At 41.1% G+C, this 18,144-nt stretch overlaps 1 protein-coding gene across 1 annotated transcript in view; it reads right to left on the bottom strand.

Moving 5' to 3' along the window:
• The window catches only part of LOC102392111 (ATP-binding cassette sub-family C member 4), a 161,578-nt gene that overhangs the window by 49,464 nt on the left and 93,970 nt on the right, over window positions 1-18,144 (bottom strand). The window contains exons 21-25 of the mRNA XM_044926896.2: window positions 15,409-15,559; window positions 9,032-9,151; window positions 7,763-7,873; window positions 2,424-2,524; window positions 450-641 (exon numbers count right to left, since the gene is read on the bottom strand). Coding sequence (XP_044782831.2) covers window positions 450-641; window positions 2,424-2,524; window positions 7,763-7,873; window positions 9,032-9,151; window positions 15,409-15,559 — 675 coding nt within the window. The remainder of the gene's footprint in view (window positions 1-449; window positions 642-2,423; window positions 2,525-7,762; window positions 7,874-9,031; window positions 9,152-15,408; window positions 15,560-18,144) is intronic.

Raw genomic sequence — 18,144 nt, 5'->3', positions numbered from 1 at the left:
TGAGCACTGGAGCCCAGGACCCATTAACCACCATGAGGGAGCTCACTCCACAGGGAAAAGATTGCTGGTGTCCCCATTCCATGGTCAGTTTCGAAGAAAGTTTCACCTATAAAATTCATTAATCTAATCTGCATCCATTAGGTACAAAGAGTCCCCTTGACACACTGACAAGGAAGCCAACAGCAGATGTGGTGCTAAATCTTTAGCTGGATTTTGGTGGCTCAGATGGTAAAGCATCTGTCTACAATGTGAGAGACCTGGGTTCGATCCCTGGGTTGGGAAGATTCCCTGGAGAAGGAAATGGTAACCCACTCCAGTACTCTTGCCTTGAAAATCCCATGGACGGAGGAGCTTGGTGCAGGCTACTATCCATGTGGTCGCAAAGAGTCGGGCACGACTAAGAGACTTCACTTCACTTAACTTTAAAGAGGCAAATGGCTTAAACTAACCTTTTCTGTTGAGCCAATGAATATGTCCAGGTCCTTCAATACCAGAGGCCCATCCAAGCTGTACCTGAAGTTAAGATTACCAATGTAAATCCTTCCACCACAGGGCCAGGATGGTGGTGGACGATGCTCATATTCCCAGGGTGCTTCTTTCTCAAGGTCTGTATATTCAATCCCTCTTTCTACTGAAATCATCTGAAACACACATGACATCACATGAGTTAGTTTCAGAGGGTCTTATTTATGCATGTTTAGAGATTGTAAGTGAAACCTTCTGCTTTTATATCTTCACATTTGCTTTTATATGGTATAGAATATCAGGTCTTAGCACCTGCAAAGGACAGAAGCAATCCCACTCCAGGGCATACACACTGAGGAAACCAGAATTGAAAGAGACACGTGCACCCCAATGTTCATTGTAGCACTGTTTATAATAGCCAGGACATGGAAGAAACCTAGATGTCCATCAGCAGATGAATGGATAAGAAAGCCGTGGTACATATACACAATGGAGTATTACTCAGCCATTAAAAAGAATACATTTGAATCAGTTCTAATGAGGTGGATGAAACTGAAGCCTATTATACAGAGTGAAGTAAGCCAGAAAGAAAAACACCAATACAGTATATTAACGCATATATATGGGATTTAGAAAGATGGTAACAATGACCCTGTATACGAGACAGCAAAAGAGACTCTGATGTGTAGAATGGTTTTTTGCACTCTGTGGGAGAGGGAGAGGGTGGGATGATTTGGGAGAATGGCATTGAAACATGTATAATATCATATATGAAACAAGTCGCCAGTCCAGGTTTGATGCACGATACTGGATGCTTGGGGCTGGTGCACTGGGATGACCCAGAGGGATGGTATGGGGAGGGAGGAGGGAGGGGGGTTCAGGATGGGGAACACATGTAAACCTGTGGCGGATTCATTTTGATATTTGGCAAATCTAATACAGTTATGTAAAGTTTAAAAATAAAATAAAATTAAAAAAAAATAAAATAAAATAAAAAGGGGGAAAAAAAGGACAGAAGTAGGAGTCTTATGAGGTCTTGGGTGATTTGCAGATTTGTTCATCATCTCCAACACTTTTAGTTACAACTACTTCCTTCAACTTTATATTAAAGCTAAAAGAATTAGAGAAATGAATGTTTAAGATTTTATTGATCAACCTTTCACATCTGGATTATTTTTTAAAAAAGAATTTTTTCAAAGAAAAGAACACTTATGGACACCAATTAGTAATGTGTGGTTACAGAAGGGCCACGTGTTACAGATGAGCCATCAAACCTCATTTTAATAATTAGTCACGTACTACTCTGTTAGAAGACCAAAATGAAGACTTTGCTTTATTGTTTTTCTTCCTAGAAGGTGCAAATATCAAAAAAAAAAATGTATAATGCACATATTTACTAAGGCCTCTTAAACAACTCCAAGTCCACATCTTTGAGAGCACATTTTGAGAGAAAGCTTATCCTTCCAGAAAGAAGGGCTTCAAGCAATTTCAGGTGTTTAACACATACAAGAATAAATTATAAAATGGGGAGTGGACAAAGGCAGAGGAAACTATTAATTAAATAAACAAACCTCAAAGTACTGCATTCTTTTTTTTAACCAAAAATGAGGAATTATACATTAAGAAACAAAGATAAACAAGCTGCTAAGAAATCAGCTCATATTCTCTCCAGGATTTCATAACCTCCCTTCTGCAGAGATATCTATTATACTTGAGGACAGTTTGTGATGAATTTAAAACCAGCTAACAAGGAATATATAAAACTGAGAAAAAGATGTATATATTTTATTTAACATTAACTTTAATAAGATGGAGGAGAATTAAAAAAAAAAAAAAGAAACCCCTCTGTTAACGATGATGCAAAAAGGATACTTTTACTTTTTTACATTAGAATTGCTTTTATTACATTTAACAGCAAGGAAACTTGAAAAGACTAAGAATGGAAAGATAAACATCACCATATTCTCAGCTTCGGCACTTTGCCTGACACACCACTGAAACATCCCCGTAAGTGTGATGGTTAGAGACAGGACCAGGCCAACGTCCTCAGGATTTAAAGCTAAATGAGAAAGAAGAGGAACAGTTAGTCTCTTTCTCAAACTCATTACCCAGTTTCTTCTGTCATTTTATGAAGAAGACTCCTTTATTTTTATAATTTTTAATGGAGTATAGTTGATTTACAAAGTTGTGTTAATTTCAGGTATACAGTACAGTGATAGCTATCAGATCAGATCAGTCGCTCAGTCGTGTCCGACTCTTTGCGACCCCAAGAATCCCAGCACGCCAGGCCTCCCTGTCCCTCACCAACTCCAGGAGTTCACTGAGACTCATGACCATCGAGTCAGTGATGCCATCCAGCCATCTCATCCTTTGTTGTCCCCTTCTCCTCCTGCCCCCAATCCCTCCCAGCATCAGAGTCTTTTCCAGTGAGTCAATTCTTCTCATGAGGTGGCCAAAGTACTAGAGTTTCAGCTTAAGCATCATTCCTTCCAAAGAAATTCCAGGGCTGATCTCCTTCAGAATGGACTGGTTGGATCTCCTTGCAGTCCAAGGGACTCTCAAAAGTGTTCTCCAACACCACAGTTCAAAAGCATCAATTCTTCGGTGCTCAGCCTTCTTCACAGTCCAACTCTCACATCCATACATGACCACTGGAAAAACCATAGCCTTGACTAGACCAACCTTTGTTGGCAAAGTAATGTCTCTGCTTTTCAATATGCTATCTAGGTTGGTCATAACTTTCCTTCCAAGGAGTAAGCGTCTTTTAATTTCATGGCTGCAGTCACCATCCGCAGTGATTTTGGAGCCCAAAAAAATAAAGTCTGACACTGTTTCCACTGTTTCCCCATCTATTTCCCATGAAGTGGTGGGACTGGATTCCATGATCTTAGTTTTCTGAATGTTGAGCTTTAAGCCAACTTTTTCACTCTCCACTTTCACTTTCATCAAGAGGCTTTTTAGTTCCTCTTCACTTTCTGCCATAAGGGTGGTGTCATCTGCATATCTGAGGTTATTGATATTTCTCCTGGCAATCTTGATTCCAGCTTGTGTTTCTTCCAGCCCAGCGTTTCTCATGATGTACTCTGCATATAAGTTAAATAAACAGGGTGACAATATACAGCCTTGACGAACTCCTTTTCCTATTTGGAAACAGTCTGTTGTTCCATGTCCAGTTCTAACTGTTGCTTCCTGACATGAATACAAATTTCTCAAGAGGCAGATCAGGTGGTCTGATATTCCCATCTCTTTCAAAATTTTCCACAGTTTATTGTGATCCACACAGTCAAAGCCTTTGGCATAGTCAATAAAGCAGAAATAGATGTTTTTCTGGAACTCTCTTGCTTTTTCTATGATCCAGCAGATGTTGGCAATCTGATCTCTGGTTCCTCTGCCTTTTCTAAAACCAGTTTGACACAGGAAGTTCAAGGTTCATGTATTGCTGTAGCCTGGCTTGGAGAATTTTGAGCATTACTTTACTAGTGTGTGAGATGAGTGCAATTGTGCGGTAGTTTGAGCACTCTTTGGCATTGCCTTTCTTTGGGATTGGAATGAAATCTGATCTTTTCCAGTCCTGTGGCCATTGCTGAGTTTTCCAAATTTGCTGGCATATTGAGTGCAGCACTTTCACAGCATCATCTTTCAGGATTTGAAATAGATCAACTGGAATCCCATCACCTCCACTAGCTTTCTTTATAGTGATGCTTCCTAAGGCCCACTTGACTTCACATTCCAGGATGTCTGGCTCTAGGTCAGTGATCACCCCATCATGATTATCTGGGTTTTGAAGATCTTCCTTGTACAGTTCTTCTGTGTATTCTTGCCATCTTTTCTTAATATCTTCTGCTTCTGTTAGGTCCATACCATTTCTGCCCTTCTTTGCATGGAATGTCCATCTTTGCATGGAATATTCCCTTGGTATCTCTAATTTTCTTGAAGAGATCTCTAGTCTTTCCCATTCTGTTGTTTTCTTTTATTTCTTTGCATTGATAGCTGTGGAAGGCTTTCTTATCTCTTCTTACTATTCTTTGGAACTCTGCATTCAGATGCTTATATCTTTCCTTTTCTCCTTTGCTTTTCACTTCTCTTCTTTTTACAGCTATTTGTAAGGCCTCCCCAGACAACCATTTTGCTTTTTTTCCATTTCTTTTCCATGGGGATGGTCTTGATCCCTACCTCCTATGCAATGTTATGAACCTCAGTCCATAGTTCATCAGGCACTCTATCTATCAGATCTAGTTCCTTAAATCTATTTCTCACTTCCACTGTATAATCATAAGGGATTTGATTTAGGTCATACCTGAATGGTCTAGTGGTTTTCCCTACTTTCTTCAGTTTCAGTCTGAATTTGGCAATAAGGAGTTCATGGTCTGAGCCACAGTCAGCTCCTGGTCTTGTTTTTGCTGACTGTATAGAGCTTCTCCATCTTTTGCAAAGAATATAATCAATCTGATTTCGGTGTTGACCATCTGGTGATGTCCATGTATAGAGTCTTCTCTTGTGTTGTTGGAAGAGGGTGTTTGTTATGACCAGTGCATTTTATTGGCAAAACTCTATTAGTCTTTGCCCCACTTCATTCCATATTCCAAGGCCAAATTTGCCTGTTACTCCAGGTGTTTCTTGACTTCCTACTTTTGCATTCCAGTCCCCTATAATGAAAAGGACATCTTTTTGGGGTGTTAGTTCTAAAAGGTCTTGTAGGCCTTCATAGAACCGTTCGATTTCAGCTTCTTCAGCATTACTGGTTGGAGTATAGACTTGGATTACTGTGATATTGAATGCTTTGCCTTGGAAACGAACAGAGATCATTCTGTCATTTTTGAGATTGCATCCAAGCACTGCATTTTGAACACTTTTGCTGACCATGATGTCTACTCCGTTTTCTGAGGGATTCCTGCCTGCAGTATTAGATATAATGGTCATTTGAGTTAAATTCACCCATTTCAGTCCATTTTAGTTCGCTGATCCTTAGAATGTCGACATTCACTCTTGTCATCTCTTGTTTGACCACTTCCAATTTGCCTTGATTCATGGACCTGACATTCCTGGTTCCTATGAAATATTAGAACTAGGGGTTACTCTCCAATATATCCAAACAGCCCATGCTGTTCAATATCAAAACAAATAACCCAATCAAAAATTGGGCAGAAGATCAAAAATGACATTCTCCAAAGAATGCACACAAATTGCCAAAAAAGCACGTGAAAAGATGCTCAACATTTCTAATTATTAGAGAAATGCAAATCAAATCTACAATGAGGTATCGCCTCACACCAGTCAAAATGACCATCATCAAAAAGCCTACAAACCATAAAGACTGGAGAGGATGTGGAGAAAAGGAACCCTCCTACACTGTTAGTGGGAACATTAACTGGTATAACCACTATGGAGGACAATAGGGAGGTTCCCTTAAAAAATAGAAAATAGAGCTATCATATGACCTAGAAATCCCATTTCTGGGCATATATACAGAGAAAAACCATAATTCCTACCAATGTTCATTGCAGCACTATTTAAAATAGCCAGAACATGAAAGTGAAAGTCACTCAGTCAAGTCCAACTCTTTGCGACCCCATGGACTATACGGTCCATGGAATTCTCTAAGCCAGAATACTGGAGTGGGTAGCCTTTCCCTTCTCCAGGGGATCTTCCCAACCCAGGGATCGAACTCAGGTCTCCTGCAGAGAAGCAACCTAAATGTCCACCAACAGAGGAATGGATAAAGACGAGGTAATACATATATACAACGGACTATTACTCAGACATAAAAAGGAAGAAATAATGCCATTTGCAGCAACATGGATGGACCATATTGAGTGAAATAAGTCAGATTCAGAGAAAGACAAATAGCATATGATACTGCCTATATGTAGAATCCAACAAAAGGCTACAAATAAACTTATCTACAAAACAGGAATATAGTTACAGATGCAGAAAATACTAGGGGTAAGGGATGGGAAGGATAATTTGGAAGATTGATACATACACACTACTACATATATAAAATTGATAACTAATAAGGACCTACTATAAAGTACAGCTGCTGCTGCTAAGTCGCTTCAGTCGTGTCCAACTCTGTGTGACCCCATAGACGGCAGCCCACCAGGCTCCCCCGTCCCTGGGATTCTCCAGGCAAGAACACTGGAGTGGGTTGCCATTTCCTTCTCCAATGCATGAAAGTGAAAAGTGAAAGTGAAGTCGCTCAGTCATATCCGACTTTTAGCGACCCCATGGACTGCAGCCTACCAGGCTCCTCCATCCATGGGATTTTCCAGGCAAGAGTACTCAAGTTGAGTGCCATTGCCTTCTCCATAAAGGACAGGGAACTCTGTAATGACTTATACAGGAAAAGAATCTAAAAAAGATATATGTATAGCAGATTCACTTTTCTGTACACATGAAGTGCTCTACACTAAGACAACAGTGCAAATCAACTATACCCCTAAAAATTTTTAAAAGCAAAAATCAAAGAATGGACCAAGTAAGTCAAAGCAGGCACCACAGGTCAGCTGGAGCAGACACGTTCATATTTGTTCTTTGTTCCTGAAGATTCCTAAAGCCAAAAAGAAAAATTCTTTCCAATAGGGAAATTTATTTGAAGTATTAATTAAAATGCCAATTACTAAAAAAATGCATGCAGCCCAATGTTCATGAGGTACAAAAAAAGAATCCAAAAAATGGGGATATATGTATAACAGATTTGGGCTTCCCAGGTGGCTGAGTGGTAATGAATCTGCCTGCTAATGCAGAAGACACAGGGTTGATCTCTGGGTCGTGCAGATACCTTGAAGAAGGAAATGGCAACCCACTCCAGCATTCTTGTACAGAAAATCCCGTGGACAGAGGAGCCTAGCAGGCTACAGTCCATGGGGTTTCAAAGAGCTGATATGGCTTAGAGACTGAGCACACAATAACAGATTCACTTGGCTGCACATCTGAAACTAATACAACATGGTAAATCAAATAAACGCCAATGATTTTTTTTAAGAAGGTCTCAACAAGGATCTACTGTAAATAAATAAATGGAAAAAAAGATAAAATTGCTCATCAAGATGCAAATGACTTCACATGGACCACACTGTGGAGTCATATGCTACCAACACTTTAATACAATTCATTAGAACCAAAGAATATATATTCAAGAAGATGGCTCAAAAAAATTTTAATTAATTAAAAAAATAAACTTGACCTCTCCATTGAAAAAATAAATAAATAAACAAGATGGCAAGAGTTTAAATTAATAACTGGAAATGAAGCTATAAACTGTAAGCATGCCATAAATATTCAGATTTTTACTTACCATCTGTCAGAATCAGGGCTCCAAAGGCAACAACCGTGACAAAGATGGCACAGATGACATCTAGATAAACTGCAAGCCATCGGGACGTCATCAAAAGCAGAAACCAAGCCTCTGGATTTATGAACCATAATAAGTATAATGAATAAATATAAAAATCATGTTAGCTTCTTCTAATGCAAGACAGCATTTTGCTTAGTTAAGCATTTACACAGGGTAGGACAGCAAAGTTACACATTCAAGGAAACTGAAGATTCCAGAAACCTAGGTTCTGACAAAGACAACATATAGCACATAAGAATCAGTCCAGTGGCTTTGTGAGAAGCATGCACTGAAAACTTCAACTTGCTGGTTATTAACAGGAGTATATATCACAAGGAAAAAGAGGGAAAAAAGTGTAATCTGCACATTTCCTGCAGTGCTGGACCTCAACGTGAAGATCATACTCGCACACGTTGACTGTTCCCAGCTCTCCCATAGCAGACAGAACAGCTCACACTGTTTTCAGCATCTTCTGCACATATTACATGGTCCTGTATGTGTCTACTTTTAGGAGCCAGTATCTAAAGGATCATCAGTTAACAAGATCAGCATGCAGCTTTTTAAATGCAGTTATTATCTTCAAAACAAATAAAGATTGGAGAGACAGGTCAAAATTTAACAGACTTCATGGAAATTCTGAGATTTCTTCCTAGAAAAAACTTCATTGATACAAAGTATTATCAAGTGGGTGGCAAATCAGGAAATTATTTTCCTCAGTCATGTCTGCCACCCTGCATACTCTGAAAGGAGAATCAATAAACTATAAAGCCTGTGGGTCAAGAACAGCCACCACCTGGTTCTGTAAAGTTTTATTGGAACACAGCCCTGGACATTTGCTGACATATTATCTTTGCCTGTCTTTGTACTACAACAGCAAAGGTGAGTAGCTGCAACAGAGACAGTGTAGCACAAAAAGCCTACAAAATTTTCTATCTGGATCTTTAAAAAAAAAAAAAAGTCTGTTAATTCTTGCCCTAAAGAGAGAGAAAACCACAGGGCACAGTGATGGAAGGACAACACAAACAAGGCCGGGGAGAAAAGCAGGGGGTGATGGGGAAGAGGGGTGCACAGAGGGATGCCTAGAGGAAGGGGTGGGGGAGGCAGGTGTGCAGAGGGGGATGAGGGGCGGCACAGAGAGACGTGGGAGCAACCAGGCCACCAGAGAAGAAGGTCAGGCCTCAGAAGGCAGCAGATCTCATCCGCTGAAATCATCTCCAGAAACTGACAGACCTGAGTGCAAATCCTGGTGTGCGTCAAACAGTTTCTGAAACTTGTGTTCGGCTTTGTATGCCCGGATGGTCTCAAGTCCCCGGAGAGAAGATGCTAAGTGAGAAAACACCGGGCTCTGTGCTGGGGAAGCAGAGACAGACACACGACAGAGAAAGTCAGGGAGGCTGGACGCAAGGAAACCACTGCCTCCCGGGCTCTGTTCTCACATGTCCCACCAAAGGGCACACCCAGGGCTTCCTGGAGGGCTGCCTGGGGAAGGAAGCTGCCGCTTTTGGAAAGGATCCTCCATGTGACCCTCAACTCCTATTCATGCCAACCTTCACCTTAACAACCTGGAAATTAAAGATTCTTTTTGAATCCTTCTTTGACTAAATTCAAATTGAAGCTAGATTTAGGTAAACTAACTCATTATTAACTAATTCTTCTCAAATATACCTCCCTCCAAATTCTTCTGGCATCTATCCAGGTGGAAATTGTTCACAATTTTTAAAAAAATATATTGAAGGACAGTTGATTTACAACAATGTGTTAGTTTCAGGTATATAGTACAGTGAGTCACTTATTTTCTTTCTGATTATATTCTATTACAGCTTTTTACAACATACTGAATAAAATCCCCTGTGCTTTACAGTCAATCCTTGTTACTTACCTATTTTAGATAGTAGTATTTATCTGTTAATCCCATATCCCTAATTAGTTCCTCCCTCCTAGTCCCCTTTGGTAACCATAAGTTTGTTTTCTATGTCTCTGAGTCTATTTCTGTTTTGTATATAGTCTTTTATTTTTTAGATTCCAAGTATAAGTGATGATGTATCATATTTGTTTTCCTCTGAATTACTTTACTAAGAATAATATTCTTTCCATCCATGTTGCTGCAATGGCAGTATTTCATTCTGTTTCATCACTGGGTAATTATTCACTAATTTATGAGTCAGTGGCATTCCAAAATTTAATTCATTACAGTCCTCACCACACTGAATTTTGATGAACTCTCTGTGCCATCTCCACCTCAGATAAGTGGCCTAAAGGCTGGGATAGAGTCAGTACATCCCCCACCCTGGACCAGAGCCAGACGTGGGACAGGGAGAGACGAGTAAGGGAGTGATCTGCCGTCACCCCGTCCTGGGCCTCTCCCTGCATCTGTGCCAGGAGCCTCTGTGAGGGTCATGGAGCACCCGGCACAGCACCGCCCTTGTGCCCTCAGGACCCGGCAGACGAGGAGCCTTTGCATGGTCTTGACTTCTGCTTCAGGAGCCTGATGGATGTTTTTACAACTGCCCTGCTGGATACCTGTCCTGGTGTTTGGAGGTCACTGTGGCATGTGACACTCACATCATCCTTTTAGAATCTGACAGTGGCCTTAGTGTCCATTCTCTTTTGAGTGGCTTCATGTGAGTTTTGGGTCTGGTGTCACATGACTGGTCATTCATTTCCTGCCATCTTCTCTAAGAGCACACTGACCATGAGCACCAGCGTCAAGCTCCTGCCCATCAGGGAACAGGTGGGCTGCAGGCTGCAGGGCAGGGAGGACCCCTTATGGTTTTCATTCCCCACCGTGAACGAGGCTGTAACTTGCTGTTGTCAGGGGCAGATTATGAGACTGTGACCTCTGTCTGGGATGAATGATAACTTGTGTTGTATCAGAAGGAAATACTGATATCACCATGTTACCTGTGCATCACCTGAGAAAAGCTGTTAGTAAAACCTGGATGTTTAGAGGAAGTTAAGATCACTTATCTTTCAGGAGGCTATGGAGATTTTATAAAATGATAGGGAAAAAAGTCAAGGGGGAGAAGTCCAAATTATTTTCAGGGCCTGACTCCTTAGCCTAACATCTGAATGTCTTTCTGGATCACAGTGTAGTCAGCAGCAACATGCACATGGGCACTGTGGGGTAGGGGGGCACTGGGATACAAGGGGGCAAAGACACAGAACCTCCTCTTAAGCTTAGTGTCCTCGATTCTACCAGCAAGGAAGGAGCAGGCTTCCTCCTGTGAGACACTGGAACTCAGAGAGGGTGGGAAGCCCTGGCTGGGGGAGGACAGCTTGGGCTGGAGGCCAGTTGACCATCCACTGGACCCTGGGGCTCTCTCTACCTGGGGGTGTCTGACCAGGAGCCATAACTATTAGGGCCCCACCTGTGACACTGACTTAAAGGAAAAACCTTCTCTGAACCCCAACATGATCTAACACTTCCCCTTTGTACTTTGTTCAGGCAAAGAGCTGAAAATGAGTCCGTGGTGCTTTTGATTATCCAGTCGTGTGCCTGTGTTCTCATTTCAGCATCCACATGGCTCTCTGTCTTCATTAAGTTGAATAACTTTTTATTTTAGCTTCCTATAACTTTGCCCTTATAAGAGCAATACAAACACAGACTGAGCTCAAGCTCCAAATAAGAGGCTGGGAGCCCTGTTCAGGCCTTTTCTGCACCCCGGCAGGTATCCCAGATAAGTGGGATACCACCCCCAGAACTCAGTCTGGACACCAGGTGCTCACAGGGATGACATAGGTGAATTCTGGGGCCATCACCCTATCAGGAGGATGCCAAGGCTCCAGCTCCAGAGAGCACATAAAACTCACTAGAACCAGGCTCCCATTTCCACAGCAAATGTTGTGATGTCAACACTATTTATCACAGACAAGGCTTCTGAGCAGGAAGCAGACGTGGCTGTTTCCCCAGGGAGAGTCCTGGAATGAAGTCTTCAGTGTGGCCTCCCTCACCTGCTTCCCTGTCAGGAGATCAAAGTGCAGCTGATTCTCCCTGAAGGGATGGAGGGCGGGGTCAACTTTAGAAACTAGGTGCCATCTCAGCCTTGAACACCAGGGAACCAAACATCCCAACACCTACCTCACCTCATGCCCAAGAGTTACAGTGGGCCAGACGGAATGCACACCTATGAAAAGCCATCCTGTTTCTTTTAAACCCCACTTAGGGCTGAGGGATGGAGAAGGCAATGATACCCCACTCCAGTACTCTTGCCTGGAAAATCCCATGGATGGAGGAGCCTGGTGGGCTGCAGTCCATGGGGTCACTAAGAGTCAGACACGACTGAGCGACTTCACTTTCACTTTTCACTTTCATGCACTGGAGAAGGAAATGGCAACCCACTCCAGTGTTCTTGCCTGGAGAATCCCAGGAATGGGGGAGCCTGGTGGGCTGCTGTCTATGGGGTCGCACAGAGTCAGACACGACTGAAGCGACTTAGCAGCAGCAGCAGCAGCATACTTGCTGCTTGTGCTTGTGCATACTTGTGACTACAGGCATTTTTCTCCAGACTTCGTTATTTATGTTCAGAAAACTCCCAGATATAACTCAGCTAATATCCAACAGCCTTTGTCATTACTGTACATCTTATTAAGCACCAGAGATTGAACAAAGTTCCTGGGAATCTGGTATGAAAACCCCTTAAAACAGCAGACTTGAGGATCCATGGTCTCAATACACCTGACAAATATGCTAACTCACCGTTAGCAATGCCTGTGGCAGGTATTGCCAGTTGATCACAGCAGACTTTCAGACAGAATTTGCATATGACTTCATCATTCAGATACTGCTAAATGCAAAAAGTGGCCAAGACCACCAAAAAGAATGAAAAGCAACATGGATTGACCTAGAGAGTGGCATATGAATGAAGTCAGACAAAGAAGGAGAAATATCATATGAAATCCCTTATATGTGGAATCTAATAAGAAATGATACAAGTGAACTTACAAAACAGAAACAGTCTCACACACTTAGAGAATGAACATACGGTCGCTGGATGAAGGATGAGAAGAATAGATAGTTAGAGAGTTTCGGATGGACGTATACACAGTGCTCTATTTAAAATGGATAACCAGTGGTGCTGGGAAAACTGGTCAACCACTTGTAAAAGAATGAAACTAGAGCACACAAAAATAAACTCAAAAAGGATTAAAGATCTAAATGTAATACCAGAAACTATAAAACTCCTAGAGGAGAACATAGGTAAAACACTCTCTGACATACATCACAGCAGGATCCTCTATGACCCACCTCCCAGAATATTGGAAATAAAAGCAAAAATACAGTTATGTAAAGTTTAAAAATAAAATAAAATTAAAAAAAAAAAAGAAAAAAAAAAACAAATGGGACCTAATTAAACTTAAAAGCTTCTGCACATCAAAGGAAACTATAAGCAAGGTGAAAAGACAGCCTTCAGAATGGGAGAAAATAATAGCAAATGAAGCAACTGACAAACAACTAATCTCTAAAATATACAAGCAACTCCTACAGCTCAACTCCAGAAAAATAAATGACCCAATCAAAAAATGGGCCAAAGAATTAAATAGACATTTCTTCAAAGAAGACATAGAGATGGCTAACAAACACATGAAAAGATGCTCAACATCACTCATTATCAGAGAAATGCAAATCAAAACCACTATGAGGTACCATTTCACACCAGTCAGAATGTCTGCGATCCAAAAGTCTACAAGCAATAAATGCTGGAGAAGGTGTGGAGAAAAGGGAACCCTCTTACACTGTTGGTGGGAATGCAAACTAGTACAGCCACTATGGAGAACAGTGTGGAGATTCCTTAAAAAACTGGAAATAGAACTGCCTTATGACCCAGCAATCCCACTGCTGGGCATACACACTGAGGAAACCAGAAGGGAAAGAGACACGTGTACCCCAATGTTCATCGCAGCACTGTTTATAATAGCCAGGACATGGAAGCAACCTAGATGTCCATCAGCAGATGAATGGATAAGAAAGCAGTGGTACATATACACAATGGAGTATTATTCAGCCATTAAAAAGGATACATTTGAATCAGTTCTAATGACGTAGATGAAACTGGAGCCTATTATACAGAGTGAAGTAAGCCAGAAAGAAAAACACCAATACAGTATATTAATGCATATATATGGAATTTAGAAAGACGGTAACAATAACCCTGTATATGAGATAGCAAAAGAGACACTGATGTATAGAACAGTCTTTTGGACTCTGTGGGAGAGGGAAAGGGTGGGATGATTTGGGAGAATGGCATTGAAATACGTATAATATCATATATGGAATGAGTCGCCAGTCCAGGTTCGATGCATGATACTGGATGCTTGGGGCTGGTGCACTGGGATGACCCATAGGGATGGTATGGGGAGAGAGGAGGGAGGAGGGTTCAGGATGGGGAACACATGTATACCTGTGGCGGATTCATTTCGATATTTGGCAAAACCAATACAATAGTGTAAAGTTTAAAAACAAAATAAAAGTGGTTAAGTTGGTATTAATTTGCAATAATTATTCATGATTGAGGTATCTGGTACAAATATCTTCCTTGCTTATCTTTTGGGTACAGTTCTTATAACTTTTTAAAAAAATATATAACAATTCTACTTTTATTTTTTGTTTTAATATTGATGGAATATCTACATTAATAATGAGATAAATTCAATTATTTCATCATCTGTGATTACCTGTAGAATAGAAGGATTAATCATAAAATGTGTCCCCCATTATTCTGTTTTTGTTTTTTATTTTTTGGCTGTGCTGTGTGGGATCTTATTACCCAACCAGGGATTGAAGCTGTGACCCCTGCAGTAGAAGCACAGAGTCTTATCCACAGGACCACCAGGGAAGTCCCTGTCCCTCATTATTCTAAAATTGATTGGAGTAATAGATCAAATACCTACTGAACAGATTCTCCACCCTGTGTCCTCCTAGGGGAATATTTTTAACATTATTTATATTAGAAGTTTTGAGAAAGGAGGGATCACAAACAGTGTGGTATCACTCCAAATACTGGTGATGATAAAGAGCAAGCTGAAAATAACAGGATTTATCTTTTCAATACATTCAGATTGGCAGATGCAACTTACTTGGATATGTAAATGAATGCATTTTTTCAAATATGTCACTTCTGACATACATTTCCTTAATGTCTCCTTTTCCTTTCCTAATCTTTTACTATCTTTGTCATTTCTGGTAACTCCAGGAGAAGAATAACTCCTATTTTCCTTCTACATTAGTTCAACATGATGAAATATTTTATTTTTAAGGAAAGTATTTATAGAGTGGATACTCAGTGTTAGGCAGTATGTCATAAACAAGACAGGAATGGTTCCTGTCCTCATGGTGCTCACATTTGTCCTCTTTTTTTTTTTTTTTTTTTTTTTTTTACATTTGTCCTCTTTATGCTAAAAATGCAAAGCTGCAGTTGACCTGCTCCCAGCTCCATTTGCCTTAAGGACCACATCAACTCAACCGTGGCCATCACATTCAATTATATAATGTCAACTTAATGAGAAGTTCCAAAAGATAGACTCTCTGGAATTTCAGGGGTCTGGTTAATTACAGCATAAACGGAAGCCAGCCTGCATTGCCATCCCAACCTGAGAGCCCTGGTACTCACTTGTAGATTCCAGGCATTTCACATCCCGTGAGGTCCTTAAGAAATACCACCGGAGAACAAAGAAAATGATTCCAAGGGGAATCACAAGTATAGCAATCCAAGGAATGGAAGCCACCATCACACCTACCACGCCAATCACAAGTAGAAACATCTGAAATAGTGAAAATAGATACAGAGGGCTCCTTATGAAGGACACTTTTCAAAGACAAACTTTAATGAGCTCTTTTGTTAGGATGCTGCAATTCATGGGGTCGCAAAGAGTTGGACACGACTGAGCAACTGAACTGAACTGAACTGAACTGAAACTCCTTTCCTTGAAAGACTTGTTAAAACAGGAAGGAATGCTTTCCCATGCTAAGAAATAAAACTATAGGTGGTCCTCATGATGTTTATTGTATGAGCCAAACACTATAATAAGGACTTTCTCAGTATTGTTGTTCAGTCACTAAGTTGAGCCTGAATCTTTGTGACCCCATGGACTGCAGCTCACCAGGCTTCCCTGTCCTTCACCACCTCTCAGAGTTTGCTCAAACTCATGTCCATTGAGTCAGTGATGACATTCAACCATCTCATCCTCTGTCATCCCCTTCTCTTCCTGCCCTCAATCTTTCCCAGCATCAGGGTCTTTTCCAATAAGTTGGCTTTTCACATCAGGTGGCCAAAGTATTAGAGCTTCAGTTTCAGCATCAGCCCTTCCAATGAATATTCAGGGTTGATTTCCTTTAGGATTGACTGATTTGATCTCCTTGCTGTCCAAGGGATTCTCAAGAGTCTTCTCCAAACCACAGTTCAAAAGCTTCAGTTCTTTGGCACTCAGCTTTCTTTATGGTCCAACAGTCATATCCATAAATGACTACTGGAAAAACTATAGCTTTGACTAGATGGACCTCTGTCAGCAAAGTTATGTCTCTGCTTTTTAATTCACTGTCTACGTTTGTCATTGCTTTTCTTCCAAGGAGCAAGCATTTTTTAATTTTATGGCTGCAGTCACCATCTGCAGTGATTTTGGAGCCCAAGAAAATAAAGTCTGTCACTTTTTCCATTGTTTTCCCATCTATTTGCCATGAAGTGATGGGACTAGATGCTATGATCTTTATTTTTTGACAGAGCTCCCACAATTAGGATTCCAAAGGCATCAAGGGGTGAGTTTCTGGATGTCTTCCTCCTCTGGGAGACTGAAGGGGACCCATGAGGGCAGGGCTTCGTGTCTGACTCACACCTGTACCTCAGAACCTCAAATTTATTCAGTTTGTTGAAGAGAATAAGGGAGAAAAGGAAATACCCTCCCCCCCCCTCCACCTCACACACACGACTCACAAACTTAAAATCCAAATAACCAGCAACATATCCTCACACCGTACATTCCAGATGGATCTTTCTCTTGCTTCAAACTCCTTTCAAGAGTAGCCTGTCTTCACCTCAACTCCCTCTGCAACTCATGGATTTGCCGCCCTTTGCAGTCCGGCCTCCTCCCATCTGAAGCCTGTTACTCAGGTCACCAGAAGCCTTCTGATCTGAAATCAACCGACAATTTTCCACAGACTCACCTTCCATTAAACAGACTCGTCCTTCCTTGGCTCCCCAGCCTACTTCCTCCTTTCTCCCTTGCTATTCATTGTGTGTCTCCTCTCCTCCCTTTCTTTCTGCTTTCTCTCTGAGTATCGAGTCTTCTCATTCATTTTCACTAGGCAATCATGTCATCTTCACAGATTCAGCTACTACCTGCTCAGTGAAAACTACACAGGCTCCATGCTCATCCCAGGTCTCTCCCTCTGACACCAGACTTTTACTTCCAATGGCCTGCAGGATGCCTCCACCTTCAACTTCAAGATAATTGAACTACAGGGCAGAGCTGGGATTGGAAATTAGTGAGGCTAGAAATTTCTCTCTGTATTACTTAGACTGTATCCTACTGAAATCAGGTAGCATCTATCTCTGACCCTCTATATGTCATGCAAAACTATGTGATGATTCTGATTATGACCACTAACTAACCATGTACTAAGCACACAGAGGAAACCCAATCTTGGCCTAGCTTGTCATTAACAAAGACTTTCACAAAATCTTTTCAATGTAATTCACAATCACTGTTAAAATATAGCACTGTTTTTAGGGAAGAATTGTTTCTGGGGATAAATTATGTAGTTAAAATCATTAGAACACATTTATGAAATAAGTTTTTGGAAGAGGAATACAAAACAAAACAAAACAGACATCTCTGCAGTAAAAGCACTCTGCCTCCAAATCTCAGCTTAATTCACATTGGTAACAGTGGAAGCTGTGCCCAAAGGCCACACTGTTTGCAGTCAGATATTGACTCTTGCAATTCTGTGTTCAGCTCTTGATAATGCATTTCATTTCTAAAATTAACACTTGGAAAGAAAAAGAAAATGCCCCATGTATTTAATCATTAAAAAGTTCAGTTCAGTTCAGTTCAGTCACTCAGTTATGTCCAACTCTTTGCGACCCCATGAATTGCAGCATGCCAGGACTCCCTGTCCATCACCAATTCCTGCAGTTCACTCAAACTCATGTCCATCGAGTCAGTGATGCCATCCAGCCATCTCATCCTCTGTTGTCCCCTTCTCCTCCTGCCCCCAATCCCTCCCAGCATCACAGTCTTTTCCAATGAGTCAGCTCTTCACATGAGGTGGCCAAAGTACTGGAGTTTCAGCTTTCGCATCATTCCTTCCAAAGAACACCCAGGACTGATCTTTAGAATGGACTGGTTGGATC

Source organism: Bubalus bubalis, chromosome 13 (genome assembly GCF_019923935.1).
Source record: "Bubalus bubalis isolate 160015118507 breed Murrah chromosome 13, NDDB_SH_1, whole genome shotgun sequence".
NCBI lineage: Eukaryota > Metazoa > Chordata > Mammalia > Artiodactyla > Bovidae > Bubalus > Bubalus bubalis.
Note: the sequence above shows the minus strand (reverse complement) of the source record. Positions and strands in the feature narration are given on the sequence as shown.